This window comes from Nannobrachium achirus (genome assembly GCF_963921795.1).
Source record: "Nannobrachium achirus genome assembly, chromosome: 10".
NCBI classification, from domain to species: domain Eukaryota; kingdom Metazoa; phylum Chordata; class Actinopteri; order Myctophiformes; family Myctophidae; genus Nannobrachium; species Nannobrachium achirus.
In genome coordinates, this window is record NC_137819.1 from 35,546,920 (window position 1) to 35,566,565 (window position 19,646).

Sequence of the window (19,646 nt, forward strand, 5' to 3'; positions counted from 1 at the left end):
GGAACAAGGAAACATCCCAGATTAGAACGCCTGCCTCCGTCTGGAGCAGCGTTTACACACTGTTGACTGCTAGAGTTCCGCACGAGATGTCTGTCTCTATTTTAGCATGGCGGTGTAATGGCTGTGCCTTCGTTACCAAACATTACATAATAAGGCACCATGGAATGTTTTAATACAGAAATGAAGGCCGATCTTTTGGCAGGACAGACCGTTCATATAGTAATAGTATTACTCATATCATTACCAACCAGACCCCGCCCTCCCTCTACTCTGAGTGATTTCTTCCACATTTCTTTCAACTGTGGCTTGTCCGAAATCATTCACTCATTCTCCACTTAACCTCGCCCATCAGGCTTTCTGATTCTCCACTAATCCTTACTACAGGGAGTTACAGCCTGGAGTAGGTGAATATAGTCCTCAAAAATAATAATTGGGCTGGGCAGGGCAATATTATAATAATTAATTGCATTTTTATAGCGCTTTTCCAAGTGCTCAAAGCGATTTACAATGGTTCATTCATTCATACATTTATGTTTGATTATTATACATTTATTATAATTTCGCGATATGAGACTAGATAGGCTATGACTGGGATTTGGGATATTAAAATATGATATGGCATGTTGATTTCATTTCCTCGTTTTAAAAAACTATTTTATTCTTTAGAAAATAATTGGAACAATTAAAAAATAGACTGTATTTATTTGGTCAGAAATATCAGATCATTTATTGTGTTGATACATGGCCCAGATAGAGAGTAGCCTACAGTGAGTGATTACACAGCCTGCATGTGAATACTCTGTTGCACAGGATAGGACCAACTGTGTATAGGCTACAGCATGTGCCATGGGTGATAAATGATACTTTAGGGTTTAGGCACATTCATAACAGCTGTGCGTCATAAATAATATGAACAGAGCATGATTGTCTTCTCTTTCCATAACATTGAAAGCATTTCATATTCATGGACGCACAGTAAAATACATTGTTTTTTTCCCCCACTTCATTTGTGCAATATATTACACATTATCTGCAATACAAGCCAAGTATTTGTTCTGGCACACCAATTCCAGTAAATATTTCAATTGTTTCTGTTCCTTGTTTCTTTCTTCACCACAGGGACCCCTTTGCAGAATCTGAATCACAATTAAACACATTCAACATACAAAGTCTACTTTTACTTAAAGAAAGGTATAGATTAAAAAGAAAATCAGACTTGTATTCCAAATGTATTTTAATAAGAATAGAAGAACAAACATGGGGTAAATTTCCTATAAGAGAATAATTCATTCCCAAACATACTTGTCAACCATTCAAAAGTGTAGCTGAGGGGGAAAATGTCAGTTGTGGGTGTTTAAGGATCTTATTTTATTTAAGTGCTCAATAGTTCCAAATTAACTTTTATTCTCAGCAGCCACTGACCCAGATTATTTCTTCTAGGTTACTAGGCTGATAATCACACCATACATTTATAAAATTAAGTATAAAGCTCACTTGATATGCAACCATTCACAATTTAACTATATTGTTTGCCCTTTTTCATTTTTAAAACAAAAATAAATGTCATTGTTAAAAACTTACTAACACATGGGAGATAAAGATTCTGTCAAAAACAGGGTGTATTCATGTATTTCATACATTCTTTTTTGTATGTTTTATATTTTAAACACACGTCTCTGTAATACCAGTATTATACCAGTGTTATACTGGTATTATCAATCATGACTGTGAGTCTACCGCATCTGATGAATTCTGTGGACCACAATTAGCACACTGTTTGAAACAAACAAAAAATAAATTCCTAAAAGTAAACCTATGCTTTAAGACTATGAGAATTGAGTTTCACATTTCAAAAAAAGAAAAAGAAAATATTCAAACCAATCAAAATGAGAAAACAGAAATTAAATTCTAATCAAAAGTCACCCTCAACTTGTCCTGTAGTAAAACCTTGAATGTTTGGTTGATGAAGAAGATTTAAAAAAGTCCCGTTTTTTGGCAGAGGTAGTTGGTGGTCTTTTCCCTGATATGAGAGAGAGAGCCAGTTTTGATCAGAAAAGGGCGTTGATGTGACAAGGCTGCCGACTCTTCACCCTATGAAACATAATCGGACATATCTCAGACGCTGTATCAGCATGACACTTTTAAACAAAGCACACTGCAGTATCATTCATTCTTGAGGACGTGCCAAGATGCTGGAGAGGATCGATGGAGTGTTAATTTAACTCTGAAAGTAAAATTAAATTGTGTTGCCTTGTGTTGCGTTGCCTTGTGTTGCACCTGTGTGTATGTGTGGATTTGTGCAAGTGTGCGCATGTGTCTTGTGCAAGTGTGCGCATGTGTCTTTGTTGTCTGCAGGTCATTGTGAAAGGCATGGCGGGAGGTCAGGACACAATGGTGGTCCCTGAACGGGACGCACACGCTCTTAAAATATCTCATTATGGTTACAGGGACAACTTACGAATTAAGAGAGACAGCAACAGAGTAATGCCTAGTAGTTTATGCTCTGTTGTTCGGCGGTACATGAGTGAGGCTTTACAAAAACCTGAATCCATGCCAACTCAAAATATATGTCTTGGCGTTCACCAGACCGAGCAACCTTGTCTCCAGTACCCTCCCCTGCTCTACTGTACAGTAATGTCTGATGCTCACTTGGGTGTGTCTTCCTGAAAGGACGGATTAGATTCACTATCAAGAATGGTACCATAAAAGTGCATTGCAATCCTCTAATCTCCCGAGACCATAGAAAGCCAAATAAAACACTGTTGACGGAAATCTCAAGGCAAAAGAACAGTAAAAGCACAACAATTGAGGAGAGCAGACAATAGCTTTCCTTTTTGGTTTGCAATGTATTAAACTGCAGGCAACACTATAATACCATCCCACAGTTTAGGAGAACACAGATGAGGAGAAGCCCAAACCAACTGAAAGCAGATGATTTACAACCTATGGTCATTATGGTCTGCTACCGGTACTTAAATTACTGCACAAACTCTCAGCTGTGATCATTACAATCACACGCAGAGAGCAAATTACTCTTTCATTATCCAGCCATACACACAGCACGCGCACGCACGCACGCACACTCACACACACACACACACACACACACACACACACACACACACACACACACACACACACACACACACACACACACACACACACACACACAAATAAATAACTCAGATTGTTCAAAGGTCCTGAGGATCAGATCGGGAACACGCGGCCACAGCTTAGCAGCAACTATAAGTTTGTTATGTTATGTCTGTATCTAGGATACACAGACATCCCAACCCCCTCCTCTTTCCTGTGTGGAGTTGACCATCATCACCCGGCCTCTGCGTGTGGCAGGGCTGCAGACATTCTGTGTGCTTTTTTTAACCTGGCCGGGGTAATTCCCTTTTTTAACCTGGCCGGGGTAATTCCCCTTTGCCCCAGAGCTACCTTCCCCCTTAATGAACGACACCAAAGTCACCTTGTTATAACAAACTACAGCCTTGCTTTACACAAGTACACTTGGCCAGGTTTTGTTTGCCAAACGTCACGCAGCACGTGACGTCCACTCTACGCACCTTTCCTTTTGTTTGAACTAGACGTGTAATGTCAACAGAAAGCCTACTGCTGTCTGTTTCTACCACCTCTAGGACAAAGTAAAAACATAGCACTAACACGTTTAATGGTAATATAATTGGGCAAGAGAAAGTCTCTATCGCTACGAGTCCAATCATGAAACCTAGTTTCTGCACATGCAAATGAGCTGGATATAGTGTAGAGATGGCATTTGGCCTATCGCCATTTACCAGTCAAACCTCTCTTCCTGGTCACATTCTATTTGATCTGTTAGTTGAATTAGTACCTGCAGTAGCCTTGCTGTACCTGCAGCCACAACAACAGAGTTAGCATACTGTACTGTATGGTCCCGATCAATGCAGATCCCCTAACAGCAAATTGATTAGATATACAGTAGCTCTTTATTTTATTTTTTTGTCATCTAAACACTTTCATATTTTATTGCCTCCCTTTTTTGCCTCATAAGCTCTGGAGTGAACGTTTCCTTTTTCAACTGCGCAGAACCTCCATCTTTCCTCAAGTTGCACTGCCTAGTCATTGTTTTGAAAGTTAGCCCTCATATCATAACATATCCAGTAGAAAAATCTCCAATTATCAGCTTTAGGCGGGCCCTCCTTGACTTCCTGCATGCGTGTGTGTGTGTGTGTGTGTGTGTGTGTGTGTGTGTGTGTGTGTGTGTGTGTGTGTGTGTGTGTGTGTGTGTGTGTGTGTGTGTGTGTGTGACTTATATAATGATAAACCTGTCATCACTACTCCAAAGCCATTACAAACTGCCTGGGCAATGTTCTACAAAATAAAGTTATCTCCCAAAAATAAATTTGAAGGCAAAGGTCCTCTCAAATAACACTGTTATCCTTTAAAGTTGGCATCAGGTGGTGTCTAATTTAAAAAAATTGTAGTAAATGTCATAGATGTATGTTAAGATGCTTTATTATCATATGCCACTTCACTGTATGCTTAAGTATTTTTTTTAAATATGTACAGTGGCTGTTAAACAGGTTTTCTGACAGCACAACTATAATGTGGAAGGGAGAGGGCTACTATCGTCCTCTTCCCACACCTGCAGACTTTCACCTACAGATAGGCATCCTGTAATTTGCCTTTGGGTGTGGCTCGTTTGGTTACCTGCAGCCAGAGACGTACTAGTGCTGTTTGACAGGCCACCATCGTGATGAACCGTGTCAACAGTAAATTATAGATCAGCAAGGTGTGTCTGTCAGCTAAACACCACATACCTAGAGGTAACCTTCATGTTGTTAAGTGAGCAGAATGCATTGTGATCTCCCACTCCTCTAAGAACAGATTGTCTATGTGAAGGGGTATAGGCCAGCTGGGGCCTGTTGAAATTCCTTTTAATAAACAAACCAGACTGAGCACATAGTTGAGAAAGTCTCAAATGTCAAAAGATCCCTCCTGAATCCTGATCCATACAAAATGACGTGAACAACACAAAAGTAGAAAACCCGACGTCTTTAAGACACACAATGCAAAGATTACAACCAGTCAGACCTAAACATCAACACGTATAGTTGAGTGTAATACCCCAGCTCCTACGTCATCACATTTCAACCAGCATTTACAGGGTTAACTACACCACTCTCCACCGGCAGGAAACTGAGAGGGGAGTGTTGGGAAGGGAAAAAAACGAGGGGGAGAGGAAGAGATACAGGGGAGTGTGCATCACGACAAACGCAGTGAGAGAGAAACCAGAGAGGAGGCACGAATGGTGAAGACAACCGAAGGCAGCCGGTTTGCCACAGAGGACAAAACCGACTTTGATCTACCTCCCCGCAGGCACAAACTACTAGCACCGGCAGTTCTCCTGAAGTAAGACTTGTAACTAAACCTGTCTTACCTTGCTTCTTACGTAGCCTCCACTGCCAAAAGACGTATAGAGTAACCAAGTGTCCCACAACCACGAGGGTTGGGAACACATTTCCAGGGGGGCTTGCCGGCATCGGGCCTGGGACAGAATGGAGAGTCACAGGCTCCAAGGACAGGTGGGAGGGTTGGGGTGAAAGGTGAGGGAGGGTGGAGGAAGGGAGGGGGGCGTCCTAGGGGTGTGGTGCCATCCAGGACTTTAAAACAAGAGCGGTGGCCAAGTTGCTCGCGACTTTTACGAGAATGAGCCGAGAGGAGCGAGCCCTGCACCCCGCCTCCCTCCCTCTTTTTTTCCCTGCCAGTGAGTCAGTCCTCTCTGGCTCCAGAAGTGAGTGAGCTCCCTCCCCTCTTTCTCTCTCTTCGCTCGCTCTCTTTTGTCACTGCCAGACACTTTCTTTTCTTTCTATTATTCTTTCTAGTTATTTAAAACGTAACCTTAGTTCACAATTTACTTTTCTCTAACTACTACAAGCTCTTTGCAGTGTTCAAAAGTAGTTCCTAGTCCTCTGCTGTAGTGACTCCACTTGGCCATTGCGAGAGGCTCTCTGCATTTCCCAGTGCCAGGCTCTCTGCAGCCTGTCTGCAGCAGTTAATAATACATGAGGCTGTTTTGTGTAACACACACACACACACACACACACACACACACACACACACACACACACACTCACACAGACATACACACCTCTCTATCTCTCAGGTCAGCATTGATAAGGAGTACAAATACAGTAGTACATCTTAACCTTGCTTTCAAGTTTACTGTTCAATAACTCCATAGAATGATTTTCCCCTTAACAAAGCCCCTTGCAGTTATTTTCCATCCCACTTTATGAGTCATGTATGATCCAAGTCCTTCCCCCTTTTCTGTGTTTGTACTAAAACCATGACTCCCATTTTATTTTCCCTCACAGAACAGACAGACAGCTCACCATCAATCCAGCTTCATAGTGCGGCTTAATCTTAATTTTCCTGAATGCTAATTGCTTCCTTATGCTGGGACAGCATAGCCCATGCCCATAACCTTCCCAGAAGCCTGCATAAATGAATAGTGTTTTACCATCAGCCAATGAAATGGTGGTTAAAAAGAATCTCCTTTAAACCCTCTCCGTGACTCAGTCAATAGATCTACCATACACCTTTCTTTTTTAGGACATCCCCTGTTATTAAAATAGCCAGCAGCCAGGAGCTAAAATACCTCCCTTAAGTAGGCTAGACCAAGAGAAATGAGCTAATTTTGTCTAAATCTCTTTCTCCTCATTTTACCCAATTATTCTGTAAACGTGTACTTCTGCACTGCAAATTCCTGAGATTGCCACTTTTGAGTAGTTGTAGGGTTGTAAAGTACTGACTCATTCTGTAACCGTCATGGCCTGTACAGAGAGAGACTCTAATTTTAGGGATACATTATTATGCAAAGCTTTTTGGCCATATCCTTTCTCAACAAACAAACCATGTCTATCTACTGATCCACCCTAAGCTGCGTGCACAGTGCACACACCACCCACGTTATGGCCAAGATCAAAAGCTTCCTGCAGTGATCAAACTGACATTTGCCTCAAGAACTTTCAATTGGCCAAACACAGCCAGGAGAGTTTCTCGGCACTACAGAGTGTCAGTTACACCCTTAATACCATGCTGTAACCCAGCACCAAGACCAGTGTCATGCTTGTAAAGGGACGGCGGCACAAGTCAGCCGCCTCCCATTAAAAAAGAGCCCAAATAGATCTAGTGACATCACCTGTGGCGTGCTCAATGTCAGCGTATACTGTAAACAAAACTGTGGTTCGACACATACAGTAGACCTTCAACAAACTAGGCTAGGATATAGTATGGAGTTCCCAAAAATCTAGCAGTAACATCTGTAACAGTTATCACAGTTACATCACAGTTACAGATGTTATGAAACATCTTGGGCCACAACTATATCTCAGACAAACACGAAACATCAGGTGAGATAATTGGGAAGGGACAAATGCAGCAAGGACCATATGCCTCGACGCTGACCATTAATTTACCAGGTCATAATCAGGAAGATCTCATTTGATCTGTGCAGAAATGTCAACCAAATATCATTCTGGACCGTTATAAAAGTGAGAATGAGAATACGATGCGCACTGCAGAGTGAATATCAAGCAGTGGAATAAAAGCAATAAATACAGATGTTTGGCTATAGCAGTTTAACCTCTCCTACCACTCCCACAAGGGTGGAGTCAGCCCACTTCTACTATCCTCACATGGTAGGATGCTTGTTCAATCACCCCCTAAGGCAGTCCAGGTCTTATGTTCTCACATTGACTGCAAGTATATTGTTTAATAGCACATTCCAATTTAAGAGTAGTAGGTCTATCACAAAAAAGTTATTTTGACGTCAATCAAACTATCAAAACAATGATAAGCTCTATGTAATGACCTTCACACTTCACACAATGACTGGAAACTCAACGTTAACTTTGATTGAAATCCTCCTGTACCAAAAACAAAGTACCAACAAAGGGGGTGGGACAGGTGGCATGCCTCACCACGTTCTCCTTACTGTCACCTTCTCAAAGCATCCTCAAGATCCAAGATACAAAGTCCAATATAATAAGACCTGTCCCTACTACAAAAATAAAATAATCCACTTACCATGTGGTCTTTTTTTTCGACAACAAGAACAACAGCAAAGGTCCATCTTTACTCAGCCCGTTCGTGTCTTTCAAGCATTATTCTGAACTAAAACTGCAAGGATTCACATCTGACCTAAAGACACTGCTCACTGATCAAAACCAGGGGGGCGTGCTGAAAAGGAATGAGGGAAGAAAAAAGAAGGGAAAAAAAGAGCGGGGCTGGGAAATAAAAACTAGACAGCCGCGCAAGTTGGATTTAATTTGTTCCGTTCGCAGTGGAAAGCACTGCATATCTCTGGTGCTCTGGCGAACAGTACTGGATCCAAGCCATTTGCAGGGCTGTGCAAATACTAGGGGACACATTCATTTTCTTACAGGAAGGAGACAAAGAGCGGAAAACACGGATTTGCCAACCGGCTACCATAACAAAGGTTTGTCTGTGGAGGACATAAAAAATAAAACTGGAAATTAGTGAAAATGTATCCCCATGTGTGCACTGTGCAGAATATCCAGTCACAATGTACTGCGTGCTGGTCAGAGCAGTGGCTCTGGTACACAGCTTAAGGGCTTTAATAGCATTGCACATACGTATTTAAATCAGCACAAGTGATCAAAAACCCTCTACAAATTGGGATTAAGTGATACTTTATCTAATCAAAAGTTAGATTAGACATAATGTGCAATTTAAACTTGTAATAATGTGTCTCTAGACAAGGCAAGTACAGGCAACAGATGCTAGTCATCATCGGCATGCTATTTATATAGCTGTATACATTATATACGGCACCCCATAGGAATGACCCTCACTTTTGAGAATGCAGGCAAATCACCCATGATGAGGGGGCAGAGTGCTATTGGCAGAGAGAGGTTGGGGGACCAGCCAGTCAGGGCCTCACCCCCTGCCCACGCCCCCTGCGTTTAACACCAGGGAACATGATCCCAGACACCCACAGACACAGCGTGGGTCTTTACTCGAAGTCTTAGAAAGCTATGAGCCATAATTTGCTTCAGTCTTACTCCCTATATGTAGTAAGTCTACGGTTGCAATAAATGCATGGGAACATATTTGGGAGTAGCACAAATAGCACAAATTACAAATGCACACTACAGTAAAAATGTAAGTATTTCAAAAAAATCACACGCTTTGTCAAAAACCTTATAACTGCTGACACTAACTAGACCTAAGAGGCACAGCCATACTCGCTGGTCCTACAGTATCTCATCCCAAGCCAAGCCTATGCATAAGGTACTACTGTGGTGACATCTCTTGGTAAGAAGACAGAAGTGTACGGATAGTAAATGCTTCCTACCTTGGCCCTGTTGGATCAATGTTTCCATGATGTCTATGACATGAGTCATTTCCATCGTAGCAGCCATGCGTCTTGGCGTTGAATTCAATTAATTAATCTTAACCTATCGCTTGCATCAGAAAATAAGAGACTAACCGAAGCTCTGCTATGTGCTACTGTTGTCACTGCATTTACAGTATGCACAGCCTTTCTAAATGTTGGAGTTTAACGTTCACAGCAGGCTGGGCTTAAACAGGGAGATTCTAGGTGGCAACTGCCACATGTTCCCATCTGGAGCGCTCTGCAGCTTTGCCCTCTCTCGCGGAGGCACGGCCATGGTGCGGCAGGAAAAGCTGAGTGTGGCTTAATTGGACTCACATTTTCCCGATCTTTGCTTAGTCATATATCAGCCCTGAGAATGGAAAGATCTCGGGCAGGCCGTGTGCATCCAGGGAAGGTCATGAGAACATTTGGACGTGGGGCCAGTGCGTAAATGCTACCTTCAGATCATCCAGCTAAAAACATATGAATATTGTGTAAAAAGCATGCAGATGCCATAGCAACACAAATCATCACTTACTGCGGAAACTTCCCACTGGACTTCAAGCAACTCTATCTTCAGACGGTTGACATTTCTCTATTATAAATCCTTGTTTTGAGTGGTCTCGTGTGATATTGTAATAGGCCTATCTTGAGTTATGGATTCTATCTTGAGTTATGGATATTTTATGAGCTGTATAAAAAAATCTGAATTCTAACAAAAACATTTTGAATATTTCACTGCATGTGCAATGTATCTAGAATATATGAAAGTTTACATTTTTTGAATTATATTACAGAAGAAAATTTACTTTTACGCAATATATATTCTTTTTATGGATCTGTCACTTTCGTCCTTACAATCATTCATGAAGATAAAGAAAAGAGGATACCTAGTTGTTGTATGAACTAGTGCAAGATGGAAATTCCATACTGTGTGTTTCCTTGTCCCTTGTGCTTAGAATGACACAGGTTAGATACACCCGGACCACGTACTGTATATACACACACCAAAGCCCTAAAAATAAAAAATAAACATCCCCATAACACCTAAAATGTGTAAGTAAATTGTCTGATTGTGCCACGCACACAAGTGCCATACACACGTATGCAGAGTTGACTATATTTGTACAGTATGTACACTATAAACTACAGTCAGGACCATGTGCTTCAAGGCACATGTTCTCTAGTAAAGTACATGTGCTACTGTAATGTCCCAGCAGAGGGCAGCAGTACCACCATCACATCTACAAGTCATCCCTACTGGAGTTCAGAAATATGCTGAGCACAGGAAGCTCACAAACTAGGCCAGTGGTGGAAAGTAACCAAGTACATTTACTCAAGTACTGCAGTTAAGTATACTTTAAGTACAGGGATTTTTACTTTACTGGGGTATTTCCAATTTCAATACTTTTAGATCTTCTCAAATACTTCTCAGAGGCAAATATTGTACTTTAGATTCCACTATAATTATTTGACAACTTTAGTTACTTGTTACTAGTTTGTAGATTTTGATTATTATTACATAGTGTAACCACTTCAGCCCTATACCCTATACATGTCGGCCATTTAAAAATAGATGATCTACAAGCTCACAATGAGTCGCGATGCGATGCATTGTTGTGAGCTTGTAGATCTGCTATTTGCACATTAAACTTTTATACATTTGAAAAACGGAACCTTCAGCATTCACTTTCTACTTTTGATTTTGATACCAGTACTTTTGTACTTTTACTCAAGTAAACTTTTTTTTCCTACATTGCAGTACTGATACTTTATAACTTGTTTATCTGAAATGGATACAGACCTCAACAGAGCAATTGTGCTAGCTTCTAGAACCTGCAGTAAAGATCTGTCCCTGGATCTGACTTGACAAAAGACTTGATTCAGTTCCATGTACACAAAGCAATGGATTTTGAGGTGCGAGTATCTATTCTGCATCAAGACCCCCATCTCAAAATATTTGGTTCCAGGGACCCCCAGAAGCAAAGATTTGAGTTAAAAAAAAATATTCCACTGCTTGATGAAATTGGGTCTTGCCTTAACTCAACCTCTGCCAAAAAAATACACCTTTGTACCCCTTCCCTGCCATGCCCGAGGAACCCGAAGATTTAATAAGCTTTAATTAAAAAGAAATAATTTATCGAAGCGGAACCAAAATAGGCCGGAACTAATGCTCCGTGATCGGTTTCTACACGGACACATTATTGAGCGGACCAGTTAACATTGAGGCCGTGAACCGGAAGCGGATGGTCCGTCGTCTATTTTGGCCCGTTAGCTTTCTGTGTAAACTCCGCGGCTTACAGACGGAGAACTTATTGATCAATTGGAAAAATGTAAAAGGCTGATGGAAATACGCGAACACACGATGCATAGCAGTGTCCGATCACGCACGATGGGAACTGGATGAGCGCCCGCGTTAACAGGTAGGAGAAGCCAGCAGTGAAAGACATTGAAAAATCTTCGGGCTCCTCGGCCGTAAACTACGAATGAGTTAAGCTAGATGCAGAATAGATACACGTGTGCAACTCGTCTCAAGATAAAGCATTTCTTATATGTATTTCAGATATGGATATGTGTTGTTTGACTAATGTTTATGTTGTTGTTGTTGTTGTTGTTGTTGTTGTTGTTGTTGTTTTTTTGGTTGTTGTTGTCATGCCTGTTTGTGCTCACTTGTCTGTAACGACCTATTTTCTTTATTCTATATATTTTTTTTATTGTTGTTTTAGGTGAAAACTGCAATCCTTGTACCACTGTTGTATATTTGATGTTTGTACAAAAGAAGCTGCTACTCTTATTATCGTACCACTCCATTGCCTTAAAAATATAGAAAAAGATAAAGCATTTCTCAGACAATATCTTATACTTGTAAAGTTGTAAGACGCCTTCTTGGTCATCTGACCAGTGATGTATATCGGACCAGTTACCCATATACTGTATGGAGGCCACATTGGCCACAGGGATACAGAGATACATACATACGGACAAGCTGTGACCGTTTACATACTAATATGCGACCTATGGTCGCAAAAACTGTGAGTTCAAATATACAGCGCACAAACTGAAGATGACTTTTAAGATAGCCTACTGTACATGTACTATGAACACTTTTTTCCTTATCACAGTGAATAAAGCATATATAACATATATATATATATATATATATTCTGTGAAAATAGCCGGTCTACAAGCTCACATTGCAAAGTGATGCGTGGTCGAGGAGGGGGCATAGAACAGAGCCCTCAGGGTCAACAAAGGGTTTAAGTGGTTTTAAAAACGGTCCACTCAACATACCCTAACCAGCCGAAACTAATACGATCACATTGATAAAGCATGTCTCTTGTCATGCACCACAAGTGGCATTTGCATTCCTGCAATGCAAATTCTAAAGATGAGTAAAAATAACTTCATACAGTATTTAAATGAATCACCCATGACAGTTCAGGAGTGTACTCTCATTTTACCCACAGTAATTCTTCCACATGGATACTTTGGAAGTGTATATGTAGGCTATATTATTATTTCCCCCCCAGATTGATACCTTTATTCTTAAAGGACTTCTTTACCACTTTCAACCTATCTTCATATATTTGGTCCTCACTAATGTTCACGATAAAACATAATTTTGTTCTACTCCTGTGTCTTTTAGGAGGGCTGTGGGCAGTTGAGAAACCTGCCTACCAGTGACATCATCTTTAGGCAGATGGTTTTTTTATAAACAAGATTAAAAATATATATATATTTAGATTTTTATTATCGCGACAACAAATTCTTCAGGAATAGAAAGCCTGCAGTTTCTATTAGCTTGGATTCTCCATCAATGATGTCACTGATAAGCAGGTTTCTGAACTGCCCACAGCCCTTCTATGAGACACAGAAAAGTAGAAATAATTTGTGCTATTTTATCATGAACATTAGTGAGAACCAATTATATGAAGATAGGTTGTAAAGTGGCGAAGTCGTCCTTTAAGTTTGATGCAATGGCTCTAATGGCTCTATGTCCTGGCTCAATAAAATGATGTATAAGCACCACTACGTCCGTAAAACCTACAGTGTGAAACAGGTACATACTAGTACTGTGTTTTTGTAAAAAGAAAGTTAAAGCTCTAGATAATAATCATTGCTGTATAGAGTGTTTGTTCAGTAACATATCTCCAGTTCTTTAGTAAACAGAAAATCTATTTCCAGGTCGGGATACCAATTGTATCCAATCAGGAGAGAGAACCCCACAAAGATCATTCATCAGCTTCAATTTGATAGTGTTGTTCCAGCATCAATATATTTTCTGTTTACTCAAGAGAATCATATAGCAATGATTGTTATTGTAATGTAGAGCTATTTAATACTTATTAAAATAAAATAATAATAATATCATTTACACTCACTTTAACGCACTGTACCTACACACCTAGCACACATCAAATGTGCTACCTCTACAATAAATACACAGATAGTGTGCCATCATGCAAAGCAACCAAGTCTCTCAATTTTACCTTATTTATGTAATGAATTGTCATTCTATTACTATAATTGCACGCAGGGCAGGAATTTCATAGAGGCCATGAAGGCCATGGCCGCCGTTGCCCCTCAGTTTGGCCTTGTGTCCCTCAAAACAATGGCATGACCTGAGGCCACAGTGGCCTTAATGCCCCAGCTGACTGTACCACTTTCTCCTCTGTCTCTTTCTTGTCAGACACCAGTCTCTCTTTCTTGTCATGTAGACACCAATGTGTCTTTTGTTGAAATTCTGAAATCTTAACTCCCCGAATCGCCATCTTTAAACCAATGCTGTGACTTTGATTGGTGCAGGGTTTAGCATGGATTCATCAGATTGTAAATACCATCATTTATCTATTTCACTGCAGATTAGGTTATCATCCCTAAGCACCCTTAGATTCAACAAATTATTTCAATGGACTAATATCTTGTTTTATTTTATGGCCTTCCTGCCCTGGCATTTGGCCTTTGTGCCCTATGTTCCCTCAATGTTAACCACTATGCCTAACCCTAACCCTAATCCTAACCCAAACCCTAACCCTAACCTTAACCTCAGTGAGGGAACATAGGGTTGAGGGAACATAGGCATGACCCCAAAAAATGGACAACACCAAAGAACAAGTGGCCTTGCCCCTAAAATGACAACATTCCAGGCCTGATTACATGTACATCCTCAAAGATGTGCTCATGCCACAAACTCAACGTGGCATATTCTCATCATCAAAGGTATATGATAGACCTTCATCAGGCAAGAATTCTCACTTGATGAAGGCCTTGCAACCTAAACATTGCACCTAACTACAGTAAAAGTGAAGGGAGTGTGCAGGATTCTGTTGTTAGCATTGATAATACCTAGAACTGGAAGGTATTTCTTTGTCCTATAGTAAAATATGCACATTGCACACTTTAAGCGTGCAAAAATTCTTTCTAGGTCTATGTAAGATAAAAATCTGTAGAACTATTTGACAAACAATATAGCACCTAGCACTTATTACGTAACATGCATTTTACAGCTTTCTAAATCATTCCCCCACTCAGCTGAGAGCAGGAGTGGAGAGCAGCGAGGAGAAAGTATGCCTTTGTAAATATTTGCAGTGTACATAAAACAGAGCAGACTTCTAGCATCACTGGGCACACTGAGGAGCAGATGCAGGGGGGGCACTGGATCAGCACACATACTACTGTCAGGGTTCGATTTGCGGGGGGGGTTCTTAAACACGTATGCTTACTGTATGCAAATAGCTGATCTATAAGCTCACAACGGGTCGCAATGCAACATGCCGAGAGCTCGGCTATTGTTGCTTTTTTATGTTTATTTAAAAAATGAAGAATGTTTAAGATTCTTTTTTTAAGTTTGCTGAAGATAAAGACAACAAGGTTTTCAAACATATCAGACAGTCTCTACATTTCCCAAAAGAAAATGAAGGTATTTAATTTAGTCTGACCGGAAGTATGGATAAAACATCCCACTCAGCAATAAAAATGGATGACCAGAGGAGGAAATCTGAAGCAGAGGGTTGGATGTGGATTTAACCCCATCCCCCCAGCAAATCGAACCCGGAATACAGTACACAGTAGTGCAGTACGATACGACACAGCTCAACTTACACTAAAGCTCCATTCCTTTTTTGAGCACAGCTACTGTATGCACGTGGCCAACTGGCCACTGAAACAGCCTAAAGTCGCGCTGCCAAATGCAGAAATAAAAGTACTATACAGCACAGCGTTTATACTTTTATACAAATTGTCCTATACTATTATATCCATCAGCGAAGGAAAAAGTATCTACAGTTTTCACTTACAGAAAAACTATCAATACTGCAATATAGAAATACTCTGTTACAAGTAAAAGTCTTGAATTCAAAACGTGCTTCATTAAAAGTACAAATGTATCAGCATCAAAATGTAATTAAAGTACCAAAAGTAAAAGTACTCATTATGCATAATGTCCCATTTCAAGTTTCAACAACATTTGAAACATTTGAAAATAGCAGATTTACAAGTTCACAATGTGTCGCATGGCGACACATTGTGAGCTTGTAGATCAGTTATTTTCAAATGGTCGAAATGTATATAGGGCTGAAGTGGTTAATGTATGTTTTGTAATAATAATCAAAATCTACAAAGTAACTAGTATAAACTTAAGTTTTCGAATAAACTAGTGGGGTAAAAGTACAATATTTGGACCCAAGATGTAGTGGAGTAGAGGTAAAAGTATTGGATAATGGAAATATTTGAGTAAAGTACAAATAAATCAAAATTGTACTTAAGTACAGTACTTAAGTAAATCTACTTAGTTACTATACACCACTGGTATCTATGGTTTCAGGTTGGCCTCTGAGTGAGTTTCAAAGTGTAGTGTGGATGTTGAATATATGCAGAATGAGAAAATGTGTAGAAAATCTCCAGCATCTTGGCAATCCTCTGAACATTGAGACATCATAGAAACACAAATCAACATTCTACAAGCACATAAGGCAATTTGTAAATGCAAATGGCCATGTACTGTAAAAGAAACTGACAAGATGGGTTACATTAATATAAAATATAAACATTTTACACTAGCCATGCAGCAGGCAAGCAAGCAGTAGCAGAGCAGTGCAATGCTCTTCATCATGCATCCTGAAGATGACATTCAATTAGCAGTCTGGTTATTGTTTAGCTCTATCGAAAATGACAAGGCCATTATTTGTATCACTACTAAATCAAATTATCCCGCGTTCACCCTCCCACACATTCACAAACAGAAAGAGTACCCATAGCAACGCCTGTGTGTTGTCAGTGCTGCAGGAAAAGACAGGAAGAGGAAGGAATAGAGAGGAGGGAAAAGGAACTAGAATGGGCTCGAACCTTCCATGGAGTCTGGCCAGACTTTCTTGACCTCCTGTTCATCATTGGGGTCTTCTGTGAGGAAGCCCCAGTCTCCATGAGGCAGATTGGTCTTCAGGACAGAGATGGGGCTATCAGAGGAGACAAAGGGGCCGCTGGCATAATGTCCCTCAAAGGCCTCAGCCTTCTCTTGCTCGAGTCCAAGCTCCGGTACCATGTTGGAAACCATCACTGAGGAGGAGGACATCTGTACGTAGGTATGGGAGGTATGGGACTGGGAGATGACTTGGGTGGCATTTGGTTCCTCCACTACTGTAACTGTTTCCTGGGTAATCTGCATACTGGATGTTTCAGGACAAACAGCACTATGGTTCGCTCCTGTTTCCTCCGACAGGTTTGTGAAGTCATCTGCGACTGGCGATGGAGGGCTTGGTAGTTCATAGTCGGAATCTAATTCAGGGGTCTCAGCTTTGGCCGCAGGCACGTGGGTTTCTTTGGGTTCTTCCAGGATGTCGATCTCAGCCTCAACAGGAACATCAGGATTGTCTTCAGTGGACACTGCCTCGGTTACCAATTCTCCATGAACCTCCTGTTCCTCTACTTTGGGTTCTTCAACCAAGGGGGCTGGTTGGGGCTCTTCCTCCACAGGTTCATCAGGCTTAACTTCAGTAATGATCGCTTCTGTGACTTCAGCAGGTTCCTGCAAAACTGGCGTAGGTTCCTCTTCTTCTGCGTCGTCTTCTTCTTCTTCTTCATCATCATCATCATCATCATCTTCTTCTTCATCATCATCGTCATCATCATCATCTCCTTCCTCTTCCTCTTCTTCCTTGCCATCTTCCAACACCTCTTGGATCAATTCTTCTGAAGGCACCTGGGTTACAGCTCCCTCTTCTTCCAATACTGTTGCTTCTACAGGCTCAGGCTCTTCAGCGACCTCAGGTGGCTCAGCAGAAACGACCTCTTGAACTATCGCCTCCTCCACAGCTTCCTCCACAACTTCCTCCACAACTTCCTCCACACTTGGAGCTGGGACCTCTGGCTCCACCTCTGGCTCCACCTCTGGCTCCACCACAGACAGAGCCTGTGGAACCTCCTCAAGGATCTCTGGTGTGCTGGGAGCCTCAACAGGGACTTCAGAGACTGGTTCATCTGCAGGGATTTCTGGTGTGCTGGAAGTCACTACAGGGACCTCAGAGATTGGTTCCTCTGAGTCTGCAGGGGTAACCTCTGGAGCCAGGGCTGTTTCAAGGACCTGGTGAACAGCATGAACCTCCTCAGAGATCTCTGGCATGCTGGGAGCCACTTCAAGGATTGGCTCCTCTGCCGGGGTGACCTCTGGAGCAAGCGCTGGTTCAATGACCTCGTCAAGAGTCACTGGAACCTCCTCAGGTACCTCTGGAATAATGGGAGCTGTAACAGGGACTTCAGGGGTTGGCTCCTCGACTGCAGGAATGAACGCTGGTGGCAGGGTTGGTTCAGTGACCTGCTGAACCTCAGGCAAAGCTGCTGGAACTTCCTTGGGGATCACTGGGGCTCGAGAGGCTGGTGGCTTGGGCTCTCTAACTGGAGCAGCGTTTCTACTCTCAGAAGAAAACTGGGAGCTTCTGAAACCTCTCCTCATGCCCTCCTCACCTACACGCTCCTCTCCTCTACGGGGGCCCTGGCCTCTCCTGAAGAAAGTCTGGGTCTGAGCACCAGGCTCTCCAGGAGGGGCACGGGACTGGTAGGAGCCCCTGAACCTCATCGGGGGCTTGTCAGATGATTCCTCTTCCTCTTCCCCGGGTCTCTTGTGGCGGTAGCGTTGGCGGTCCATCATGCCCTCATGGCTCTCTCCAACTCCCGCCCTGGGTTTTGGAACATAGGATGTGGGGCCTTCCACAGTCTGACTCCCCACCCGATTAGCTCGTCGCATCACGTCCAGGGTGAAGGCAGGGCGACGCACACGTTGCAGGGAGGAAGGTACAATCTCGGGGGGCAGGTGGAGGTACTCACGCAGGTACACAATGCCCTCATTGGTCAAATAATAGTAAGCATGTTTCCAAGCGAAGGTCTCCCTGACAAAGCCCCTGGACTTGAGTGAGCCCATGACACGAATCACCTTTAGGTTGGCAACACCTTCAAGGTTAGGATGCATGTACTGAGGACGTTTGTCCTTCTTCGCCACCATGACTCCATCCCGGAAGAGGAGCTCATAGATGGCCCTCAAGTCGGCTAAGGGCATTACCATTCCGGCCACCATTTTGTCTTCTTTGTCTTTGCCTGATCAAACTTTCAAAACAAAAGAAAGCAAACTTGTCACACCCAGATATAGGATAGCAAAAACTATAGCTGTCAATGTCCTGACATCACAAAATCAAATCAAACATTTGCAACAGAAAGTTCTCCACTGTCAGATCAAGTACTTCTGCCTGTTAATGAATTGTGCAGTTCCACAACATCACACATGCACCATCTATGACAAAAACAAAACTCTTTGGAAATGTTTCTTAAAGTTACAAGGTAGTTTGCAAGGTATTTACTGATCTACCAAAACAAAACACAGCACAGAGAAACAGCAACGCTCACAACCCCTCCTACCTTTTTATGTGTCTCTGATCGGAGGAGAAGCAGCCTGGACGAGAGTCGAAGAGAAGAGAGAGAAAGGGGAGAAGCCAAGTATGTGTGTGTGTGAGTGCATGTGGGATGCAAGGAAAGCGATAGAAAAAAAAAAGGGAGCCAAGCAGGAAGGGAACGCAGAAGAGGTAGAAGGAGTGACACACCCCCTCAGCACTAGAGCACATGTGTTCGTACACTGTGTACCTAAAGGGGCACCCCTCCCCCTCCACTGCCTTGACACACCCCCTTTAGGGAGCCCCGAGCGGAATGGGCAGGAGTCCAACACATGAATAAAGCTCACATATACAGTAGAAGACCTGTGCTTTAACAGTAGCAT

The 19,646-nt window shown here is 42.0% G+C and overlaps 1 protein-coding gene across 1 annotated transcript in view; it reads right to left on the bottom strand.

Annotated features, from left to right (window-relative positions):
- The window catches only part of pleca (plectin a), a gene marked incomplete at its 3' end in the record, with an annotated part of 72,771 nt that extends 53,350 nt beyond the window's left edge, over positions 1-19,421 (bottom strand). The window contains exons 1-2 of the mRNA XM_080735430.1: positions 19,292-19,421; positions 16,733-18,982 (exon numbers count right to left, since the gene is read on the bottom strand). Of these exons, the coding sequence (XP_080591556.1) occupies positions 16,733-18,953 (2,221 nt within the window). The 5' untranslated portion in view covers positions 18,954-18,982; positions 19,292-19,421. The remainder of the gene's footprint in view (positions 1-16,732; positions 18,983-19,291) is intronic.
- Between the last annotated feature and the right edge of the window lie 225 nt (positions 19,422-19,646).